This window comes from Corticium candelabrum, chromosome 8, assembly GCF_963422355.1.
Source record: "Corticium candelabrum chromosome 8, ooCorCand1.1, whole genome shotgun sequence".
NCBI lineage: Eukaryota > Metazoa > Porifera > Homoscleromorpha > Homosclerophorida > Plakinidae > Corticium > Corticium candelabrum.
The window spans coordinates 1090811-1114668 of NC_085092.1; the positions used below are offsets into that span (position 1 = coordinate 1090811).

The following is a 23858-nucleotide window of genomic DNA, read 5'->3' on the forward strand; positions in this document are numbered from 1 at the left end:
GTTGCTTCTTTCGGGGTTACAGATTTGGTCTGATAGACGTGACATTCCAGAAGGGCAGCGTCTTTTCCCTCGTACTCCTATGCTATTCGGCGCCAACAATATTGTTTGTTAGCTCTCACAGTTAATACTCATTGCACAGTGTCTAAAGTTATTTCAGCCAAACATCTTGGTTTGCCACAGAAATCCAAGACGGCTGCAGGACCGTACGTTGTTGCTATGATAATTCTCTATAGAACTTACTCAGACCATAAAGCTCTATTCAAGCCCATGGCTCAGAAGAACTAGAATGTTGATCAACCTGTTGCAGCAAAAAAGTATTGTTTGCTTTGCAATTTTAGCTAAGTAGTTAAAACCACGCCTAATCAGAAGTCTTGAATCAGCAACAGATTTCAGTAGACTGTATGGTACTCTACTACTTGCCTTTCGACATGTTGGCGCCAACTCTTATAGTGCGAGACAGTTGCTGCACTAATTAGTTATAGGCTGCCAGTTTATTTACCTCGATTTCAAATTTACAAACAAATTTATTGTCAACTTAATTTCAACACATGCCATTTGCCCACAACCCTGATAGATCAACAAAGAACGTATGTTAGACATTGTATCAGTTAGAAAGGACTGTAAAAGAGTGACAGTTTATTTCGACTGTCTCTAGCTATCTGATAATAACAACTTCAGTAGCAGAGGCAGAATTTGCTGATGGGTGACGGTGATAACGTTTATTTTAATATGACGTCAATATGAATGGATTTCTTGTGTAAACGTTTTGAATACAGACTTACAGATCATCTATTCAAAATCAGTAACTTTACTACTAGAAATATAGTGGTATCATAACCACAGAAAATAATCATGTGAAACAAGTTTGGAAATACCAAACGTGTTAATTATAATTCCAGGAATACATGACGTTAATTGTTAAAACGATTGTCGGCTGCCAAGTCAGATATCAGCATTCTTCTGGGATGCTTTACAGCATACCCATCTAGAACAGACTGCAGGTTGAGTTGTATGTCGTTCTGGATATCTGGCAGCACCAGCAAGGCATTCAGTTTTGTCTCGCTCATAGTATACCCATATCTGTCTTAATTAATTGATAGAATACACACACACAAACACACAGAGACACACGCACGCACACGCACACACACACACACACACACACACACACACACACACACACACACACACACACAATATGGACAAATGTCAAGCCCTCCACGTCATTCGTGAATGACGTCAACCTTAATGTTAGTTGCGGAGATAGCTCCCCCTGCCTTTATAATTAGAAACAGGGCCTCCATGCACTACGTAAAGGCTTAGGGCCAGCGCTACAATCCATCTGGAGCTTGGCCAGAGTCATCCAGGGGCACTGACTATGGCGCAATTTGGGACTGGACACCAAGGCCCACAACTACCCGTCTGCTGCATGATGTTAAGGCCAAGCCAGTGTTCATGTTTATCCCAGTCAAGGACTAAGTACTCATTTATACAACCTGCAACCCCAAAATTTACCGGATGTTTTCATTCTCCAAATGCACTCTCTAACCAACTAAGCTGTTGCACCACACACACACACACACACACACACACACACACACACACATGCATGAGCCCACTCTGTCCACATTTGAAGTCGTTTTAAGAGTCTGCATGAGACTCAGTGTATAGGCCGTAAGAGATCGACGTTCGCCTATGCTTGCATCCGCCACTAAACGTGTACACTAGACTGTCTCAACTTGCATGTAAACGAGGTTGTATAGTCGCTAATCTATTTGCAACTTTAGCATAACACATGTACACGAATACATTCGTAAATAGAAATACAAGCTTAGATACGTGTACATACAAGATACGCAAGTGCAATTATCGATCACCTCGTGCACGAGTGTATATACTGTAATATCGTGTTATTAGCCGTGCCTCCCATTTTCTCTTACGATATGCAGCGACCTGATCTTGAACGATGAGTATGTGATATCCTTTGCCTGCGCAAGGCATTCCCTTGCCGAAGCCTTTCAGCTTCTTCTCTAGCTCGTCTTGCTCTTTCTTCATTAGTCGCTGCTTCCCTGCGAGCTCTTTCTAGCTCCTATTGAGCCTTTACTCTTTCTGCTTCCATCCTAGCTATTTTCTCTTCTGCAGTAGCCGTTTCTTCTAGTTAACTCGAAGGGCGCCTAATCACTTCAACTAACTGCGGTGGTTTGTACACTTGCTCAGAAAGAACGATTCTTGCTAGTAGTGCTTCGTGTGACTTTGCCCTCGTCTCTTCTGTGTGGGTAAATCAATGATGGGTTGTCGATGTGAATTACATTACTCACCATTGACATGACTTTGCGCTCTCGTTCGTCTTGTTTTAAGGCAGCTGTGTCGGCAGAAACTTTATCAGGTATCATGAATCCGGGAAAATTGGTTCGAATCAATGTCGTCACAGTACAGATTTGTGGAGTGAAAAGTACCTTGCAAATGATATTCAACGCATCGGCTTCTTCTTTTTCCATTCTATTTTTGACCAAAAAGAAGACGCGGTTGAAGCCGTCTTTGTATTTGGAGCAGATTTTTGATAAAGATTTTAGTACTTCTTCTTTTGGCAAGACAGTGTCTCCAATACCAATTGTATCGACTATGGTCACGTGATAGGTTTGTCTTCTCCACTCGATTTTAATCGTCTCTTCGTGAATGTCTTTGGTTTCGCTAGGCCCAGTTTTGCTCTCCCTAAAAGTTGTTGTTCCGGATCGTCACTATCACAACCAGTGATGACATCGGCGCAGGTTGACTTTCCATTTCCCGTCCTACCGAGGAGAAAGACCGTGATTCGGTTTCTTGGAACGCTTTTTGACATCATTGACCAGTATACTTGAAGATCTTATGCCAGCAACGCTCTTTAATCTATCTGATGTTATTTAAAATACCTAAGTCGATTATCTGATTATTTGCGTAATTGGCTTTCGCACGCGAAATTTGGTTTTTGTTTATATTTATACAGCAAATGCATCTAGCATACATTTATCTTAAACTTGTTTTCCACGCCCTTTATCTAATATTGAAAGCTTGTGAAACAGAGGCGATTTGTTTAAACGCTGAGTGAGCAGCTATAGTATCTATCTGACAGCGACAACATGCAGTTTGTACACTGAGTGTGTGTGTGTGTGTGTGTGTGTGTGTGTGTGTGTGTGTGTGTGTGTGTGTGTGTGTGTGTGTGTGTGTGTGTGTGTACGGCAAGCATGCAATAGTCTTTCGCAACGCTTAGAAAACAAACAACACACGTACTATTTTAAATACAAAATTTCATGTACGACGCTTGCAAGTGCATGCATTGTTTCTTACATAATTGTGCACCTCAAGTCTATTGTATAAGGATCGTATCGTTGTCTGTAGGATTGAGCATTTATTTCACGGAGCATCTCGACTTGTTGGCTTCGTCGTTCTCTGAGCACAGCATTTCTTTGACGGAGCTCTTCAGCTTCTGCTCTAGCTGATCTTGCTCTTTCTTCGCTAACCGCTACTTGGATTCGAGCTTTTTCGAGTTCGTCTCGCTCCTTTTCCAAATCCTTCAACAACTTTTCTATTTTCTTTTCTGCATCAGCCTGTTCTTCCATGTAACGCGAGATCCGCTTATTTACATCATCTAGCTCCGGCGGCTTGTATACTTGGTCAGAGAGAGCAATTTTTGCTAGCAGCGTCTCTCGTGACTTGGCGCGTGCTGCTCGTCCGTATGGGTAAATCAACGGTGGGTTGTCGATGTGAATGACGCTGGTCACCATTGACGTGACTCTGCGGCCTGGTTCGTCTTGTTTCAAAGCAGTCATATCAGCAGAAACTCGCTCGGGTATCATGAATGTGGGAAAATTGGTTCTGATCAGTGTCGTCCATTTGCAGATTTCTGCAGTAAAGAGAACTTTCCAAATAATATCCCACGTGTCGGCTTCTTCCTTTGTCAGTCTATCTTTAACTACAAAGAAGACAGCGTTCAATCCTTCCTTGCACGTATAACAAACTTTTGCTAGACGTTTCAGCACTTGCTCTTCAGACAACGAGGTATCTCCGAGCCCAACTGTATCGACTATGGTCACGTCATAAGTTTTTCCTTCCCACTCGATTTTAATCATATCTTGGTGAATGTCTTTGGTTTTGCTAGCGACTGTCTCGCTCTCTCTGAAGAGCTGTTGTTCGGGATCGTCACTGTAACAACCCGCAATGACATTGGCGCAGGTTGACTTCCCATTTCCAGTCCTACCGATCAGCACGACCGTGCGCCGGTTGTCCTGACTTTGCTGCTCGGCCATTGCCACAGACTGAAAGTGCTTACTCTAACGACTCCCTAAGAAAGCTATAATATATACATGTATTGTCTAGTTTGAAAACATAAATGCTAATTCGATTGGTTTAAGGTGTTAATAATTAACATTTGATCGTGTACGCTCACATAAATTATGATAATGTCTACTACATTGGCAATGTACACTCACATAAATTATGATAATGTATACTACATTAAACAATACGATGACAAAGTAGATGTGAACATACCAGAAAGAAGCATTAAAGGTAAGGTAGTTATTGTAATTAAATGGCACACATGCAGTAACCGTTAAGAGATCCAATTCAACAAAACGAATAGTTATGTATAGTCTTCTAAACAAACCATATATGAAGCCACTATCTCCGCGTACACGTATTACATAAACAAGAATTAACGTCACATAAGAGTACAACTGCGAATACTGTTTACAACCCAATCTCCAGCAGCTCTCACGGCTGTCCCTACTATGTCTGTATCTTGCTTGTTTTCCGGTGCTTTTGCTCGCTTCATAAGAATCTCGTTCATCTCCCGTTCTAGTCGTAGTTTAACCTCAGCCGATCTCTCTTTTTCTTGTGCAAGCTGTAAGCGCAGCTGCACTCTCGTCTCTTCTAACTGCTCACGTGCCTCGCTAATTTCTTTTCCATTTTCTCTAATCTACTGTCTGAAGCTTGTTTCTTCTCGACTTGCTCGGCAATGCGCTCGTTGACTTCATCCAGCTCCGGAGGTTTGTAAACAGCTTCACAACCGGCGAGATGATTTACTAAAACGTCACGTGATTTGCTCTCGTTTCCATCCAACCTGGATATTCTTGAGGTGGATTATCGACTTTATGACGTTTTCCATTATTCTGTTTCCCGCAACTTTTTGAACTCTCAACTTATCGCAATCGTTCTTTACGACATCGGGATCTTTGAACTTTGCAAATCTTGTGCGAACGATGGTGGTGTGATCGATAACTTTAGGATTGAAGAGCACCTTCCAAATGATGTCCCACGCGTCTGCTTCTTCTTGAGTAAACCTTCCTTCGGTGACGAAGAAGACAGCGTTGATTTCTTCTCGACATTCGTAGCAAGCAACAGCCAGACGGCGCAGTACGTTCTCGTGTTTCAGATCTGTGTCTCCCATTTCTATTGTGTCTACGATTTTTATACGATACCGGCCAGTTGCTCTGTCGACGTCGATCGCGTGGGTGTCGATGAACTTCGTCTCGCTTACCGACTGGTCGCTCTCGGGAAAGAGAACGCTAGGAGCAAGAGTGTTGGCACACGCCGACTTTCAAGCACCCGTTCTACCAATAGACACAACTGTTCGCTCCATCAGCGCCCAGACTATGCAATGAAGAAAGCTTCTGGAACACTACAACAAGCAGCAGTAAAACAGTTACGTGGCCGACGTGCCCTGCGCTTGCTGCTGTGCAAAATGTATACGTTAGTCTCAACAGTTGACCACGCCCACTCTTGTGGTTCCCAAGTTGCATCATTTTCTATTTCGTGTGTTCTGTCTCATGTGGCTAAAAATATGTTTCATTGTTTTCTAACGATAAGATTCTTTGGTCAGCAGACACGGACAAACCAAAAGTCCGAAGAAATTTGCGTTGATGTGCAAGGATTACATCTTTATCGTCATAACTCAAGCATGCAAGAGGAATTCCAACGCCAAATGTCAGACTATAGAACGCTGCTTTGTTTCTAGGTTTTGTGTTTTTACTATATTACGCAATTTTGTGCAGACGTCAAGTATTTCGACTGTTTCGTAATCGGTATAGCGCTACTTCAATTAGTGGTTACTACTGTAGCTACGCAAAGTGTGGACTTACCGGTGCAACAAGAATCACGTGATATCAAAACAATCAAGAAGCGAAACGTGCCGCTCACGCCTAACGCTCGATGCTCAAGTTTGTTATCAAGGCCTCGTTATGTACGCGCTGACGATGCCACTTGCTGTGTACCTTCCAATGACGCTCATACAGTGAGTCATCATCTGAACGATCTGACTCTCTAGAGACACGAATACATACAGTCTGAGTGAGTAGCGTTTTGCCCCTGGACTGTAGATCTTAAGCGCTAGACTTGCTATCATCTCAAACTATATGTTGCTTCCTTCAGCGTTGTAGATTGGTCTGATAGACGCCTGCGACATCCCAGAAGGAGAACGTCCCTTCCTTCGTTCTTATACAGCGTACGTTGTTGCTATGCTAACTCTATAGAACTTACTCAGACACTAAAGCTCTACTTAAGCCCATGGCTCAGAAGAATTACGTGGTTGACCAACCTGTTGCAACAAAAAAAGATTGTTTGCTTTGCAATTTTAGCTAAGCAGTTAAAACCACGCCTACTCAGAAGTCCTGAATCAACAACTGATTCAATAGACTGTATGGTACTCTACTACTTGCATTTCGACATGTTGGCGCTAACTCCTATAGTAAGAAACAGTTCCTGCACTAATTAGTTATAGGCTACCAGTTTATACACCTCAAATTTAAATTTACAAACAAATTTATTGTCAACTTAATTTCAACACATGCAATTGGCCCACAACTCTGATAGATCAACAAAGAACGTGTGTTAGACCTTTGTAGCTGTTAAAAAAGACTGTAAACGGCGACACTTTGTTTAGACTGTCTCTAGCTATCTGATGATAACAACTTTAGTGGCGGATGCAGGATTGACTGAATGGTGACGGTGATAACGTTTATTTTAATATGATGTCACTATGAATGGATTTCTTGTGTAAAAGTAGGAAAGGTTTTACATACAGACGTAGAGATCACCTATTCAAAATCAGTAACTTCACTGCTAGAAATACATTGGTATCATAATCACAGAAAATGATCATGTGAAACAAGTTTGGGAATACTAAGCGTTTTAAGTCTAATTCTAGGAATACATGACGCTAATTCTTAAAACGATTGTCGGCTGCCAAGTCAGATATCAGCATTCTTCTGGAATGCTTTACACCAAACCCATACAGAACAGACTGCAGGTTGACTTTCCATTTCCCGTCATACCGAGGAGTATGACCGATTTCTTGAAACACATTTTGACATCGTCGACCGGTACAATGAAAGAGCGTATGTCAGCAACGCCCTTTAATCTATCTGATGTTATTTAAAATACTTAATTCTATTATCTGAATTTTTGCGTAATTTGCTTCCTCACGCGAAATTTGGTTTTGTTTATATTTATACAGCGAAATGCATCTAGCATACCTTTATCTTGAACTTGTTCATCTAGTCTTCAAAGCTTGTGAAACAGAGGCGATTTGGTTTGAGCAGCTATAGTATCCATCTGACGGTGACAACATGCAGTTTGTACGTTACTTGCAATTGTACTCTACTCACTAGTATACATATATATTTGTATATATACCAAGCATGCAATAGTCTGTTGCAACGCTTATAATACAAACAAAACAAGTAATCTTTCAAATACAAAATGTCATGTACAACGCATGCAAGTGCATGCATTGTCTCTTACAATATTGTGCAAGGTCCAGATGTATGACCAGCTTGTTGTTCTTTGAACACAGCATTCATTTGACGGAGCATGTCAGCTTCGGCTCTAGCTGATCTTGCTTTTTCTTCGCTAACCGCTGCTTGAATTCGAGCTTTTTCTAATTCGTCTCGTTCCTTTGCGTAATCCTCCATCAGCTTTTCTATTTCTTTCTGCATCAGACTGTTCTGCCATGTAACCCGAGATCTGCTTATTCACATTATCTAGCTCCGGCGGCTTGCATACTTTGGTCAGAGAGAGCAATTTTTGCTATCAGCGTATCTGGTCACTTGGCGCGTGCTTCTCGTCCGTGTGTGTAAATCAACGGTGGGTTGTCGATGTGAATGACGCTCTTCACCATTGACGTGACTCTGCGGCCTGGTTCGTCTTGTTTCAGAGCAGCTTCATCAGCAGAAACTCGCTCGGGTATCATGAATGTGGGAAAATTGGTTCTGATCAGTGTCGTCCATTTGCAGATTTCTGCAGTAAAGAGAACTTTCCAAATAATATCCCACGTGTCGGCTTCTTCCTTTGTCAGTCTGCCTTTGACTACAAAGAAGACAGCGTTCAAGCCTTCCTTGCACGTATGACAAACGGTCGCTAGACGTTTCAGCACTAGCTCTTCAGACAACGAGGTATCTCCGAGCCCAATTGTATCGACTATGTTCAAATCGTATGTTTTATCCTTCCACGTAACGCTCGTCGTCTCCTTGTGAATGTCCTTCGTTTCACTAACGGCAGTATCGCTCTCTCTGAAGAGCTGTTGTTCGGGATCGTCACTGTAACAACCCGCAACGACATTGGCACAGGTCGACTTTCCATTACCCGTCCTACCTATGAGTAAGACCGTGCGCCGGTTGCCTGAATCGTTCTGTGCCTTCTCTTCCATTGACGTAGATTGAAAACACTTACAGAGCAACTCTCTATAAAAGCTGTCTGATGATATCTATACATTCTAAATGGTAATTTATTGGTGGAATGTACATAATTAGCATGAGGTTGTCTGCTTTCATATACATTATAATAATACTTTTGACCATTGACAGAAACGATGACAAAAATCTACTACAACATACTAAAAAGAACAATGTATAGTTTCGTATCTTAGTAGGCATGCAAAACGGTAAAGAAGCATCTTGGTCTAAGTTTTAAAATAGCATGTAGCTTATTAAATTATAGGCTCTGTTTAATCAGACCTAACAACTATCTACACATGTAGGTACGACTATTGTAAAGACAATCGAGCTCACATAAGATTACAACTTTGAATTTTGTCTGCAACCCTATCTCCAGCACGACTGTCCCTACTATGTCTTTATCTTGCTTCTGTTCCGGTGCTCTTGCTCGCTTCATTAGGAGCTTGTTTACTTCTCGTTCTAGTCGTTCTAGATGAGCGGTTAGACTAGCTAACGTTCTGCCAAAGAACCAAAAAGAGTCGTCGTTCCATGCTGCTCACCAAGATGTCGCCGCAAACACGGCAGACGACTCTTTTTCGTTCGTGAGATATTATGGCATTTACAAATGTTATGTTTGTGTAATGCAAAATTACGATATCTTTCCGTGTCATTATTGAACTAGGTAAAACGATTCTACGCTGTTGGACTATTTACCATTGCTTTTGATAAATATTTCCGAAATCATTTTAGTATCGATTTGACTGCACGCGCTTTCTGGTCTGGAAGTTCGAGGCCAGAATCTGTTCTGCATAGTATGTGAGACTAGCTTCTGAAACAGCGACAATATCGTGCAGTTGTGCAGCTATATACTATAGCAACTCGTATACTAGATTTTGTACTTTAGAAACTGCAATCTATTTGTAGTGCAAACATCAAGTTGTTGTAATGCATAAATTATCATTAACAATACACGTACATCAATACACACGCATAGTCTCTCTAATGCATGCATATAAATGCCAGGGCATCGTGCTTTACTGTATGATACAACGTTTTTTGCGAGGTATGCCTCGTTTTTGAAGCACTGCATTCATTTCGCGGAGCGTGTCAGCTTCAGCTCTAGCTGATCTTGCCTTTTCTTCGCTAGCCGCTGCTTGAATGCGAGCTTTCTCTAATTCGTTTCGTTCCTTTGCGTAATCCGCCTTCAGGTTTTCTATTTTCTTGTCTGCTTCAGACTGTTTTTCCATGTGAGTCGAGATGCACTCATTTACTTGATCTAACTCTACCGGTTTGTAAACTTGGTCAGAGAGAGCAATTTTTGCTATCAGCGTATCTCGTGACTAGGCACGTGTTTCTGTGCGTATGGGTAAATTAGCGATGGATTGTCAATGTGCAGTACTTTCTTCACTATTGACATGACTCTGTCGCCTGGTTCGTCTTTTTTCAGAGCAGCCATATCAGCAGAAACCCTCTCAGGTTTCATGAATGCGGGAAAATTGGTTCGGATCACTGTCGTCCAGTTACAGATTTCTGGAGTGAAAATAACTTTCCAAATGATATCCCATGCGTCAGCTTCTTCCTTTGTCAGTCTACCTTTGACTATAAAAAGGACAGCATTCAATCCTTCCTTGCACGTATGACAAACTTTTGCTAGACGTTTCAGCACTTGCTCTTCAGACAATGAGGTATCTTCGAGCCCAATTGTGTCAACTATGTTCAAATCGTATACGGTTTTATTCCACGTGACACGTATCTTCTTCTGAATAATGACTTTCGTTTCACTAGCGGCTGTATCGCTCTCTCTGAAGAGCTGTTGTTCGGGATCGTCACTGTTACAACCCGCAATGACATTGGCGCAGGTTGACTTCCCATTTCCCGTCCTATCGATCAGCACGACCGTGCGCCGGTTGTTCTGCCTTTTCTTCTCGGCCGTCGCCACAGACTGAAAGTGCTTACTCTAACGACTCCCTAGGAAAGCTATCAGATATGCATGTATTGTCTGGTTTGAAGACATAAATGCTAATTCGATTGATTTAATAAGATGTTAACAATTAACATTTGATCGCGTACTTTCACTTAGATTGTGACAATGTCTACTACATTGACCAATACAATGACCAAGTAGATGTGAACATACCAGAAAGAAGCATTAAAGGTAAGGTAGTTATTGTAATTAAATGGCACATGCAGCAGCCGTGAAAAGGTCTAATTCAACAAAACGAATAGTTATGTAGTCTTTTATACAAACCATATTTAAAATCACTATCTCCACGTACACGTATTACATAAACAAGAATTAACGTCACATAAGACTACAACTGCGAATACTGTTTACAACCCAATCTCCAGCAGCTTTCACGACTGTCCCTACTATGTCTGTATCTTGTTTCTGTTCCTTTTGTCTTGCTCGCTTCATAAGAATATCGTTCATCTCCTGTTCTAGTCGTAGTTCAGCCTCAGCCGATCTCTCTTTTTCTTGTGCAAGCTGTAAGCGCAGCTGCACTCTCGTCTCTTCTAGCTGCTCACGTGCCTCGCTAATTTCTTTTCCAATTTCTCTAATCTACTGTCTGAAGCTTGTTTCTTCTCGACTTGCTCGGCAATGCGCTCGTTGACTTCATCCAGCTCCGGAGGTTTGCAAACAGCTTCACAACCGGCGAGATGATTCACTAAAATGTCTCGTGATTTTGCTCTCGTTTCCATCCAACCTGGATATTCTTGAGGTGGATTATCGACGTGGATGATCCTTTTGACGTGTTCAATTATTCTGCTTCCCGCACCTTTTTGAATTCTCAACTTATCGCAATCGTTCTTTATGGCGTCGGAATCTCTGAACTTTGGAAATCTTGTGCGAACGATGGTGGTGTGCTCGATAACTTTAGGATTGAAGAGCACCTTCCAAATGATGTCTCACGCGTCTGCTTCTTCTTGAGTAAATCTTCCTCCGGTGACGAAGAAGACAGCGTTGATTCCTTCCCGACATTCGTAGCAAGCAACAGCCAGACGGCGGAGTACGTCCTCGTGTTTCAGATCTGTGTCTCCGATTCCTATTGTGTCAACGACTTTGATGCGATACCGGCCTTTTGCTCCATCGACGTCGACCGTGCGGGTGTCGATAAACTTCGTCTCGCTTACAGACTGGTCGCTCTCGAGAAAGAGAACGTCAGAAGCAAGAGTATTGGCACACGCCGACTTTCCGGCACCCGTTCTACCAATAAACACGACTGTTCGCTCTATCAGCGCCATGCGCATCCAGACTATACGAAGAAAACACTACACACAAGCAACAGTAAAACTATACCATGTGGCCGACGTGCCCTGCGCATGCAGCCGTGCACAATGTCGTCTCAACAGTTGATCACGCCTACTCTTGTTTACTGGGTACCAAGTTGCATAACTTTCTATTCGTGTGTTCGGTTTCATGTGGCTAAAAATATGTTCCATTGTTTCTAATGATAACATACTTTGGTCACGAGGCACTGACAAACAAACAAAGATTCCGAAAACATTTGCGTTGATTTGCAAGGATTACATCTTTTTTGTCATGACTCATGCAATTCCAACGCCAATTGTCAGACTAGAGAACGCTGCTTTGTTTCTAGGTTTCGTGTTTTTACTATATTACGCGATGTTGTGCAGGCGTCAAGTATTTCGACTGCTTCGTAATTGGTAAAGCTACTTTTAGTGGTGACTAGCTATAAAGTGTGGACTTACCAGGTGGAAGAATCACGTGATATCAAAACAATCAAGAAGCAAAACGTGGCGCTCACGCCTAACGCTCATTGCTCAAATTTGCGGAGCAACAATTTTGCATCTAGACGTCTGAGCTACTGTATAGATTTATCAAGGCCTCATTATGTCTACGCGCTGACGATGCCACTAGATGTATACTTCCCAAAGACGCTCATACAGTGAGTCATCATCTGAACGATCTGACTCTATACGCGAATACATGCAGTGTGTAGCGTTTTGCCCCTGGACTGTAGATCTTAAGCGCTAAACTTACCATCATCTCAAAATAAATGTTGCTTCTTTCGGGGTTATAGATTTGGTCTGATAGACGCGACATCCCAGGAGGGGACCGTCCTTTCCCTCGTGCTACTATGCTATTCGGCGCCAACCATATTGCTTGTTAGCTCTCACAGTTAATACTCATTGCACAGTGTCTAAAGTTATTTCAGCCAAACATCTTGGTTTGCCACTGAAATCCAAGACGGCTGCAGGACCGTACGTTGTTGCTATGATAATTCTCTATAGAACTTACTCAGACCATAAAGCTCTATTCAAGCCCATAGCTCAGAAGAATTAGGTTGTTGACCAACCTGTTGCAGCAAAAAAGTATTGTTTGCTTTGCAATTTTAGCTAAGTAGTTAAAACCACGCCTACTCAGAAGTCTTGGATCAGCAACAGATTTCAGTAGACTGTATGGTACTCTACTACTTGCCTTTCGACATGTTGGCGCCAACTCTTATAGTGCGAGACAGTTGCTGCACTAATTAGTTATAGGCTACCAGTTTATTTACCTCGATTTCAAATTTACAAACAAATTTATTGTCAACTTAATTTCAACACATGCAATTTGCCCACAACCCTGATAGATCAACAAAAGATGTGTGTTAGACACTGTAGCTGTTAGAAAGGACTAAAAGAGTGGCATTTTGTTTCAACTGTCTCTAGCTATCTGATGATAACAACTTCAGTAGCAGATGCAGAATTTGCTGATGGGTGACGGTGATAACGTTTATTTTAATATGACGTCAGTATAAATAGATTTCTTGTGTAAACGTAAGAAATGTTCTAAATACAGACTTACAGATCATGTATTCAAAATCAGTAACTTCACTACTAGAAATATATTGGTATCATAATCACAGAGAATGATTATGTGAAACAAGTTTGGAAATACTAAACGGTTTAAGTCTAATTCCAAGAATTCATGACGTTAATTGTTAAAACGATTGTTGGCTGCCAAGTCAGATATCAGCATTCTTCTGGGCTGCTCTACAGCATACCCATCCAGAACAGACTGCATGTTGAGTTGGATGTCGTTCTAGCAACACCAGCAAGGGCATTCAGCTTTGTCTCGCTCATAGTATACCCATATCTGTCTTAATTAATTAATAGAATACACACACACACGCACGCACGCACGCACGTACACACGCACACACACACACACACACACACACACACACACACACACACACACACACACACACGATTAGGACCTGTAAATATATGAGAAATAATAAAAATTGAAATATATATGTGCATGAGCCCACTCTGTCCACATTTGCAGTCGTTCTAAGAGTCTTCATGAGACCCAGTGTATAGGCCGTAAGAGACGGGCGCTCGCCTATATCTGCATCCGCCACTAAACGTATACACTAGACTGTCTCAGCTTACATGTAAACGAGGTTGTTTAGTCGCTAATCTATTTGCAACTTTAGCATAGCACATGTGCACGAATGCACTCGTAACTAGAAATACGTGTACATACAGGATACGCAAGTGCGATTATCGATCACCTCATGCATGAATGTATATAATATCATGTTATTAGCCCTGCCCCGCATTGTCTCTTACGATATGCAGCAACCTGATCTTGAATGATGAGTATGTGATATCCTTTGCCTGCGCAAGGCATTCTCTTGCCGAAGCCTGTCAGCTTCTTCTCTAGCTAGTCTTGCTCTTTCTTCATTAGCAGCTGCTTCCTTGCGAGCTATTTCTAGCTCCTTTTGAGCCTTTACTCTTTCTGCTTCCATCCTAGCTATTTTCTCTTCTGCAGTAGCCGTTTCTTCTAGGTAATTCGAGATGCGCTTATTCACTTCAGCTATCTCCGGTGGTTTGTACACTTGCTCAGAAAGAACGATTTTTGCTAGTAGTGCTTCGCGTGACTGTGCCCTCGTCTCTTTTCCGTGTGGGTATATCAATGGTGGGTTGTCGATGTGAATTACATTACTCACCATTGACATGACTTTGCGGCCTGGTTCGTCTTGTTCCAAGGCAGCTATGTCAGCAGAAACTTTATTAGGCATCATGAATCCGGGAAAATTGGTTCGAATCAATGTCGTCACAGTACAGATTTGTGGAGTGAAAAGTACCTTGCAAATGATATCCAACGCATCAGCTTCTTCTTTTGTCATTCTGCCTTTAACCAAAAAGAAGACGCTGCTCAAGCCGCCTTTATATTTGGAGCAGATTGTAGATAAAGATTTTAGCACTTCTTCTTTTGGCAAGGCAGTGTCTCCAATACCAATTGTATCGACTATGGTCACGTGATAGGTTTGTCTTCTCCACTCGATTCTAATCGTCTTTTCGTGAATGTCTTTGGTTTCACTAACCGCGGTTTCGCTCTCCCTAAAAAGTTGTTGTTCCGGATCGTCACTGTCACAACCAGCGATGACATTGGCGCAGGTTGACTTTCCATTTCCTGTCCTACCGAGGAGTAAGACCGTGCGGTGGTCTTGACTTTCTGACATGGTCGTAGACTGAAGAAGGCTAAGCCAGCATGCAACGCCCCACAATCTATATGCAATTTCGAAAATACTTAATTCCATTATCTGCAATTAGTCACTGGCATTATCTATTTGCTTTCGCACACCGTGCTCAAATTGTGGAACCCGATAACAATTTTGCATCTAGACATGGCTAGAAAGTTATCACCATGTCTACGCGCTGATGATGCCAATAATTAATTAATTTGCAATAACAGTGACTCATCTGATCGTGATGCAGCACTGGTGATGCCTAAGATTTGCCGATAGCCAGTACATTCTTGTACGCTCTACCAAAGTGCGTCATAATCATCTCAAAATAGCTAAATGGTTGTAGATTTACGAGTCTGTCGCACGTGCTAGACGTCTGCAACAAATGATCCAGATACATGGGAGCGTGTCCCGCCCCGCTTGCAGCCCGTGCCAACCATGGCTCTCACGCTTTAGTACTACTCATTGCACAACTTTGAACACGAGAAGACTACCTTAGATCTTACCCTAAAGAGGACAAGAAAAGTTGTTGCAACAAACCTGACCAACCTGTTGCAACAAAAGTATTGTTTGTTTTGCAACTAGTTAATTAAAGCCACGCCTACTCAGAAATCCTTGATCCGCCACTGATTTCAATAGCACAAGTAGACAAGCAGGGGCGGGCCTTTTTACATATGCGCATGCACAATCAAACTCTAATGTAGACTAGAGTTTCTCAGTACAAAATCATACAGCAGTACAATCTGTATCCGTATACATATAAATAAAATATAGAAAATAGACTAGAAATCAAACTGAAGTTACCGGCTGTTCAATTGTGTGAGGCACGGGTAGAGTGCCACTGGACCATTTCGTAGCTGCTGGTTTACTAAGCTCGGGAGGAAACCGGTGTCTCTTCATGATAGGAGGAACTGAAAGCAACAGACGCTGCTGACTTGATCGTCTCCTTGCTTCACGTCCATCTATTGTGTCACATCCACCGGTTGACACAAATATTTCTGTCCTCGATATTGTAGATTGTATGTCACCATTATTGCTTCTTTCAAGTACATAGTCATCACTACTAATAACGTAATTTAACTCTCTTTTACTCTTTGGTTTGCATTTGTTGTCAACAGCCACTGTTGGATGAAAGAAACGATAATAGATAAACATGAACACTAAACCAAGAATGAAGCCTCCCCAAACAGCTGCTAATGCTGGAATGTTGTACCACACGTCTTCGTCCCAATTAACATACCATAAATATATCAAGACTGAATTCTCAACCAACATAAGGATATAATAGGCGATCACACGGTTCCTGATCTTTCCGTCTTTTGTATTGAAGAAGCAGAAGATCAGCACAACAGCCACCATGCCGTCAAACGTCCATTCGAGATGAGAACCTCCAGGGCAGAATTCAGTCTTTTGAGCGATCAGCCATCCAGTCATGATCAACCAATGAAAGCAGACAGCAAGAAACAGCCACGCCTTGTACGCTGTTGCAAACAAAGCAAGAGCAACAACTCGTGACATGGCCATCCCTGTTCGCCAAATGCACTGAATCCAGACGCCTCTCAAGCTGAGGCCTTGCCTGTCTAATCTCACAGCTCGCAATGCCTTTGCATATGCACCAATTGCCCATGACAGTGAGATCAGTGAGAGACAAACTGAGATCACTGTGATAGCATCAGCCTCATTCTCTGATGCCATGATGTACAGCTGGAGTACCAGCTGAGGTGCAGACTCGAAGAAGGCTTCCAAAAGTCGAATCATACTTGCATCTCTCATCTGAGCGTATGACAACGTCCGTCTGTCTTGTACACCCAAGACGAATGCTTTAACATACCTCAAGATGGGACCCAGCTGCACAATGTGCAGTATGATTTCCCACCAGGTGAGTGGTACGTCGTCCTCCAAGAACCAAGCAAATGACACAAGTTGCATGACAACAGAGGGCACTAGCACAAGGGAAAGAGTGAGAGCAAACCACCAAACATGGCCTTTTTCGGAGTACTTAGAAGCAACCCATAGATCTGTGCTGACATCTGCAGCGTAAGAACAGATGGAGAAGACCAAGACAAAGTAGTCAAATTTGCCAACCTATGGAAGATTGTTTAGACCATTGTTCATGCAACTGCATAAATACTGACATCACAAGTCTACGTAGCCTTATGTTATTCTGACTTGTGTGTGGCTTTGCATCAATAGCAAACAATAAAATTACGCAAAGAAAACTCTCTCTGTTTCGTAATGATGTAGCACTACGGTTTGATAAATCCCCAATGCTAATGATTGTTCAAATTCAATGGATACAGTGCTATAACTATTTAATATAATTACATACATGTACTGTACAGTTAATGTTTTGAAGACCTTGATCTGATTATACCTATTCAGAAAAAGAAAGGAGTCTCACAAATAGAAAAATAGGAGACTAGTAGTAAGCAGATGCATTAAAGTTTCAGTAAAACACAAAAATACATGGCAGCCAGATGCACACACTGGACATACACACACACACACACACACACACACACACACACACACACACACACACACACACACGTGCACACACACACACACACATACACACACACACACACACACACACACACACACACACACACACACAAGCACACGTGCGTAGGTGTGCACACATACACACACACACACACACACACACACACACACACACACACACACACACACACACGTGCACACACACACACACACATGCACACACACATACACACACACACACACACACACACACACACACACACACACACACACACACACACACACACACATACACACACACAACAGTCAAGTATTAAAAACAGAATATACAATACTTCCAAATAAAGTTGCTTTAGTTATATCCAAATTTCCTGTTAACAAAGCACTCACAAAATGAAAAGTATCCCCTATACTGCAGTTTAGTCATGGCGTCCGAAGCTTTCGTTCATTTAATATGAAAACTCCCAATTTATGATTGACATTATTTCAAGAAGTCACACCAAACGCTTTTCAACAAGACCTTGAAAACAAGTTTCATTGACTGACAATAGACTATAGGTGCGTTTCCATTGAAGCAGCCAGCAGTCTGATTCAAAAACACTAGAAAATAACTAAGAAGTAGAGACTTCTCTAGGGACAATATAAATATCATCAATGTAAGTGTGAATGCATGCAGCCAGCTAGTGGTGGTATCGCTGGACCTCCTGAACTGGAGAAGCTACAGCCCATGAGAGCTTGTCTATTGTGTAGTAGAACACACCCACTAATGAGAGACAGGACACATGCGTAATAGCAACACCACTGAAGCAGCTAAGAGACTTTCCAAATTGGGAAAGAAGGCTTTCATCATCCGTGTCAACGCACTATTAATTATTAAACATTTGCCAGACATTTTTTACGTAAATAACAACATTATTGTATCTACAAATAGAACATGTACGTAATGACCCATTTTCATTTGCATTACACTTCACTGTCTACCTCCAACCAAGCTGACGGTTTTTGAAAATATTCCTAGCCTACTCCCTAGTGGACCCTACCTTCTCATAAAATTTATTGTAGTCATCGAAGGTGAGACTGCAACTCTGTATTGACATTCGATGAGCATCTCCTGGAGGTGCGACGTCCGGCGTCTCGGTTGACACTGCAGCAGAAGTAACGACACGAAATCCTCCATCAACTTCGTCGCCCACACCAGAAATGGACATGTTTTCCTCCTCCCCCAGCGAGCTCATGAGTGGCTTCCACGCGCGTGGAACAGACGCACAGCTGGACGATAGGCGTTGTCTACGTCGAGGGTATCCCGGATGTACGTGTTGGTGGAGATTGTGTTGACTTATGGCTCTCCTGGTGTTCGACACTTGCGACGGGTGAGAACAAGTTAAGCTCCTTATCGATAGGACAAACGTTTCTCGACGCGTTTCTAACGCTATGAGGCGTGGGGAGGAAGAATATTTGGTTGCCATGCGTGATCGTGGATCCTCCTACAGACAATCAGCTCAATCAACCGGAGGAGGTGGCTTCTACCCGAGAAATCCGACAGGATCGCGATCACTGCACTCATCACCCGCCGTCGTGTTAGAAAACCAGTCGCTGCGCACAACGTCTCGACTTCCCGTCCCGACGCGTTTGCGACGCTGCAGCAGCTCGGAGAGCCTCCTCGATACTCGGAAAATCAACAAGGAACAGATCGGGAGAAGGTCGTCGTTAGGAGAGACGAAGAGCGACGAATCGAGCAACGGAAAACGAACACGACGAAGACCAAGTTCTGCGTCATCAGCTGAGAGGCGTGGTCAACACTCTCCTACCCGGCCAATCACACTGGGAAAGTCGGTCAATAGTAAAATACCGCTCTTGAGTAGTGCGAACTCAGTGAGAAAGGCTACTGTGCCTAAGACTGGTACATCACCTACTACACCGACGGACCGTTTGAGGCAGCGGTTGCTACGCACGCCGTCTTCTGATGCCTCCTTGAAGAATCAACCTCTAGGCCTTTGCACGACGATGGACGTCGTGTCTAGGAGGGTCCTCGCTAAGGCCGCTTCGTCTGTTGATAATGTTGGTTTGCCGGCACGTGGTAGGGCAGTGAGGGTTGCGTCTGTGTCGGATGAGAGTTGTGGGACTCGAACTGATGCTAATGTGAGGACGCCTGCTAGCTCTAGTCACGTGATTCGGACTGGTAATTACAGTGGGATGATGAATGAGTTTGATCGTTCGGAAGGGAGAAGTAGAAGGACGGATGTGCATGCTGTGGGATCGAGAGGGCATCGATCACCTGGACGTACTGATCTTGTTGGTCGTCATCCTTCTTGTCACGATTCCGTAGAGAATAGAATGAATTCTTATAGTGAAACTGCATTATATGATAATCATGATACCTTGCGTAAAGCAAGCAAAACAAGGATGAGCGGTGACAGTGGAATACAAACTGTGTCTAGTGAACCGAGTGTGTCTGTGAAACATTCGAGCTGCAGAAGGTCTCTGTGGCAAACAAATTCTGTTTCTACTGAATCGAGTGTATTTTCTAGTCTTGACGATGGTGATTCGATACTTTGGAAAGATGACTATGCTCTGCCCGAGTCAAATTCAACACACAGTAAATACCCTCCTCCTCTGTTGAGACGGTCGTCTCGATCTCTCACTAGTCGAACTTCATTTTGTGAAGCAACAGAAGACTTAGAACAGCTGATATCACAGATAATGGGTGAAAATGTTGATGACTTGACAAAGAATCAAGGAAGCAATAGCAGGCAGGCTCGAACTCCATACAGTCGAGACAATAGTGTCTCTTCTCATCACGTTATCAAACAAAAGTCTCATGGTAAATTGTTAAATAGAAAGCCGACAGCCGCTGATCTACATCAGCCAGGTTACAACGCTTCTAGGGAAGTAGAGATCAATACCAATGAGCCTTTGACACCAGTAACCTCTTTTGATATTGATGAAAAAGTGAATGCAAGTACAAAAGCTGAAGAACTTAAGTCTCCGTCCGTGACTCCATCTATGTCTACACTGGCTGCATCTCGTCTCCCTCGACTGCAGAAGTCTTCATACTTTAAACTGAAAGCAGTCAATGCTATTCGAGAAATTCAATCTGTAGACGTCAGCCCTAGTGTGGAGCAAAAATCTACAGATGGTAATGAGCTTGTGCTAATGGAAGCAGAAGAACAGAGACGTATGATGCAGGAACTCAGACAGCTGAAGACGATGCTGCTAAAACTGAAACGACAACTAATGAGCAACAAGGTCAGATGTTTGTTGGTAATAAATTAGTTTATTAAATTTTTCTGTTGGTTTGACTAAACTTAAATCGTGTGTCTATTTGGTGATGACATGTTTTTGTGTACTGTTGCTAGGCGTGTGCAGGCAGACCCTCTCTTGTTGCATCATGCTTTTAAGCAAGAAGAGTCTGGCTATGCAGGACTAACCCTTCCCGCCCGGAAGTATGGCAAAGAGAGAGGGTCTGGCTATGCTAGACTGCTGTTCGTTCTTTTGTCTGCCCATGCCAATCTCATATACCTGTCTGAGTGCATTTATTTGTCTGTTTTCGTGCACCCATTTTGGGGCTTAGCCGCTATGCGTCTATTCTGCTACTATTTAACATATACAGTCAGCCAGGACATCATGTCTATATACCTGCGATGAAGCCGAAGAAAGGCAAAAACACATGATACTGACTGAGTTTGCACTAACTGCAATCCGATCATTGCTGTAGTACAAACGTATAGCCAATTACATTAGCAGAAAACAGATCCACATGGTGACACACGTGAGGTCCAGCTCGTCTATGAGTAAAGCACTGCTTAGACGAATGTGAAAGATACTCAAGTCTTTCAGCCATCTTGTATGAATGAGGCCGTGAGGCTATGGATGAAGCTGGAGTGTCACATTCATGTGGGTCCCGTTCTTTGCACTGACACAGCAGTTCTTCATCACTATGCAGTAGTTGGAGACCAGTAAGTTAGCAAAATGTTAGCCATGAGTGCAGCTGTCAATCACAAACTCCTCCATGACCACTTATGGTAAGACATATATCACTTATCAAACAACGATGGCCAACCGCCAAAATAAAATCCACTGATATTCTTTGTCCATCTATTTCTTAGTAAACCGCCAAAATAAAATCCGCCGATATGCTTTGTCCATCTATTTCTTAGTAAACTGCCAATGTAAATTCCTACCAATGTTTCATCTTATACGGTAGTTCATGACTTTGTAACTGTGATGATTGCTGGATGTAACACTTGTGGTAGACTTGATACCCTAGGCACAGCAGCTGAATGATTAGCATTAACTGTTGCTACTGAATGTATTGCTGGTAGTTCAACTATCAGAATATGTACCATACTTGCTTGATTATTACCCCAGGGCTCTAGTTAGCCCCGCCCCGACTTTGGCCAAGACTCTAAAGTTTTCACTTCTCAGTTCTTTAATTAGTGTTAGTTAGTGCTTTCCACAGTGAATGTTTTGCTAGATTTGTGCCTGTAGAAATGCTAATATGCTACCACTTGTGCTTGCCCCTTGACCATGTGTTGAATGTGTTTATGGCTCAGATATTGTATAGAAAATTAGGTTTCTATATTTTAGGTAATGGTGGTGGTTTAAAGCTCTAATAATGTAGCAACATGCTTAAGTTAATTAATCATCACTTCTGCCAATTAACAACTGTACACGTGTAGGTGTCAATTTTTAAGAAATACCCATTCATATACTTAAAGGTGCCTACTCATGATTCACCTCGCATGCGCATGCACAGAGGCACCCACGAAAACTTGAAATCGTGCCATGATTTCAAGTTGTGTCATAACTAAGCAGAACAAGGGAACATGTTAGAGTCAACCACGTTCTATGACATACAGTCTTTATTCCTAGTATAAAGAGAAAGGTGAATCACGTTTTTGTCTGCCATGACAGTTTTGCTCCTCGTACTTGACATTTTGAGAGAGCTAATGACAAGTGTGTTAGGTTCTTTATCCACACATTTACATCTTGAAATAGCTTGCTGTTAAACGACAAAGCGCTTTCTTGATCATTTTCGTGTTGCACGTGACTCAGAAATGGGTGGAAACCAGAGCATTATCGTGATGGCATCCGAAATTCAGAGCTTGAAAGTCTTTACATGATAACTATTAGCCTCAAAGTTATGAAAATGGGTCGAAACCAGACCCATTTTCCGGTCAAGTGAAACAAGAAAAAGATCGAGAAATCGCTTGTTGTTCAACAGCAAGTGATCTCAAACTGGTAATGGTAAATGTGTGGATACAGGCATGATTTCAAGTTTATGTGGGTGTATCTGTGCGTTCTCATGTGCATGAATTCGTGAGCAGGCATCTTTAAAGTTTGACTCTGTCCAACCATTGGGGTGGGGTAATAATCAAGCGAGTATTGTATCCCATCTCACCTGCAGCTAGTATTGTCATATCAACTGGAGAAATGTCGTTATGTATAACAGTGAGCTCTGTAAGGCAGCAGTGAAGACAAGAGGTGCCGTTTGCAGTAGGGTAATGGGATTGTGCAAACAATGGTTTATTAAAACTGACTACATGTACAGCACACTAAGCGTATAGCTGTTAATACCTTGTGGTACAATTATATTTGTAATTGTATCATTGGATTGTTATGATCCATCACTGTTGTTGTATAGGAGGATGGAATTGGAATTACCGTTCAACCCGATATGAGGATTCCACCTGACAAGGTGATTTCTTCCACTTATACTTGTTTTAAGCTCATGTTGGTCTTGCTGTACAGGAAACTGTAGCTCACTTAAAGTATGTAATTGCTAGTCAGAAGAAAACTATCGAATCTCTTCGAATGAAGCTCACACATGCCGAGCAGAATGAGAGGCACAAACACGAGGTGCATTAAAACCATGTAAATGATCTGAAATGTATCCATTGAATGCTCATTAACTATAAGAGATTATTGCTGATGTGATTCAATGTGTGTGTTATGTTGCGTATGCATGACAGTACCATACATTACCAATACAATTAGATATCCTGCATGCATGGCACTCAGGTTTTATTGACAAACAGCAGTTATGTGTGTGTGTGTGTGTGTGTGTGTGTGTGTGTGTGTGTGTGTGTGTGTGTGTGTGTGTGTGTGTGTGTGTGTTTGTGTGTGTGTGTGTGTGTGTGTGTGTGTGTGTGTGTGTGTGTGTGTGTGTGTTTGTTTGTGT

General features: G+C 42.4%; 8 protein-coding genes across 8 annotated transcripts; 2 read left to right on the plus strand and 6 right to left on the minus strand.

The window, feature by feature from the left end:
* Nucleotides 1–3298: 3298 nt before the first annotated feature.
* LOC134183660 (uncharacterized) lies at nt 3299–4410 on the minus strand. The gene has a single exon (XM_062651247.1). It carries the CDS (start codon nt 4281–4283, stop codon nt 3321–3323), a length of 963 nt encoding a protein of 320 aa, XP_062507231.1. The 5' UTR covers nt 4284–4410; the 3' UTR covers nt 3299–3320.
* A 26-nt stretch (nt 4411–4436) lies between these two features.
* Nucleotides 4437–6301, plus strand: LOC134183632 (uncharacterized). Its single transcript, XM_062651216.1, has 4 exons — nt 4437–4550; nt 5114–5679; nt 5861–5961; nt 6030–6301. Exons 1-4 carry the CDS (start codon nt 4437–4439, stop codon nt 6299–6301), a joined length of 1053 nt encoding a protein of 350 aa, XP_062507200.1.
* Nucleotides 6302–7689: 1388 nt separating this feature from the next.
* On the minus strand, nt 7690–8686 carry LOC134183630 (uncharacterized). The gene has a single exon (XM_062651213.1). It carries the CDS (start codon nt 8678–8680, stop codon nt 8078–8080), a length of 603 nt encoding a protein of 200 aa, XP_062507197.1. The 5' UTR covers nt 8681–8686; the 3' UTR covers nt 7690–8077.
* Nucleotides 8687–9846: 1160 nt separating this feature from the next.
* Nucleotides 9847–11387, minus strand: LOC134183633 (uncharacterized). Its single transcript, XM_062651217.1, has 3 exons — nt 11214–11387; nt 11026–11172; nt 9847–10644 (listed from the first exon to the last, which is right to left on the minus strand). Exons 1-3 carry the CDS (start codon nt 11385–11387, stop codon nt 10012–10014), a joined length of 954 nt encoding a protein of 317 aa, XP_062507201.1. The 3' UTR covers nt 9847–10011.
* LOC134183258 (uncharacterized) lies at nt 10780–12026 on the minus strand. Its single transcript, XM_062650751.1, has one exon. The coding sequence runs from the start codon at nt 11934–11936 to the stop codon at nt 11595–11597; it is 342 nt and encodes a 113-aa protein (XP_062506735.1). The 5' UTR covers nt 11937–12026; the 3' UTR covers nt 10780–11594.
* Nucleotides 12027–14201: 2175 nt separating this feature from the next.
* Nucleotides 14202–15196, minus strand: LOC134183516 (uncharacterized). The gene has a single exon (XM_062651075.1). It carries the CDS (start codon nt 15164–15166, stop codon nt 14267–14269), a length of 900 nt encoding a protein of 299 aa, XP_062507059.1. The 5' UTR covers nt 15167–15196; the 3' UTR covers nt 14202–14266.
* Nucleotides 15197–15837: 641 nt separating this feature from the next.
* LOC134183303 (XK-related protein 7-like) lies at nt 15838–18912 on the minus strand. Its single transcript, XM_062650797.1, has 2 exons — nt 18718–18912; nt 15838–17257 (listed from the first exon to the last, which is right to left on the minus strand). The coding sequence occupies exons 1-2, from the start codon at nt 18910–18912 to the stop codon at nt 15962–15964; spliced, it is 1491 nt and encodes a 496-aa protein (XP_062506781.1). The 3' UTR covers nt 15838–15961.
* A 73-nt stretch (nt 18913–18985) lies between these two features.
* LOC134183302 (uncharacterized) lies at nt 18986–23656 on the plus strand. Its single transcript, XM_062650796.1, has 3 exons — nt 18986–20923; nt 23322–23375; nt 23429–23656. Exons 1-3 carry the CDS (start codon nt 19109–19111, stop codon nt 23543–23545), a joined length of 1986 nt encoding a protein of 661 aa, XP_062506780.1. The 5' UTR covers nt 18986–19108; the 3' UTR covers nt 23546–23656.
* Nucleotides 23657–23858: the final 202 nt, after the last annotated feature.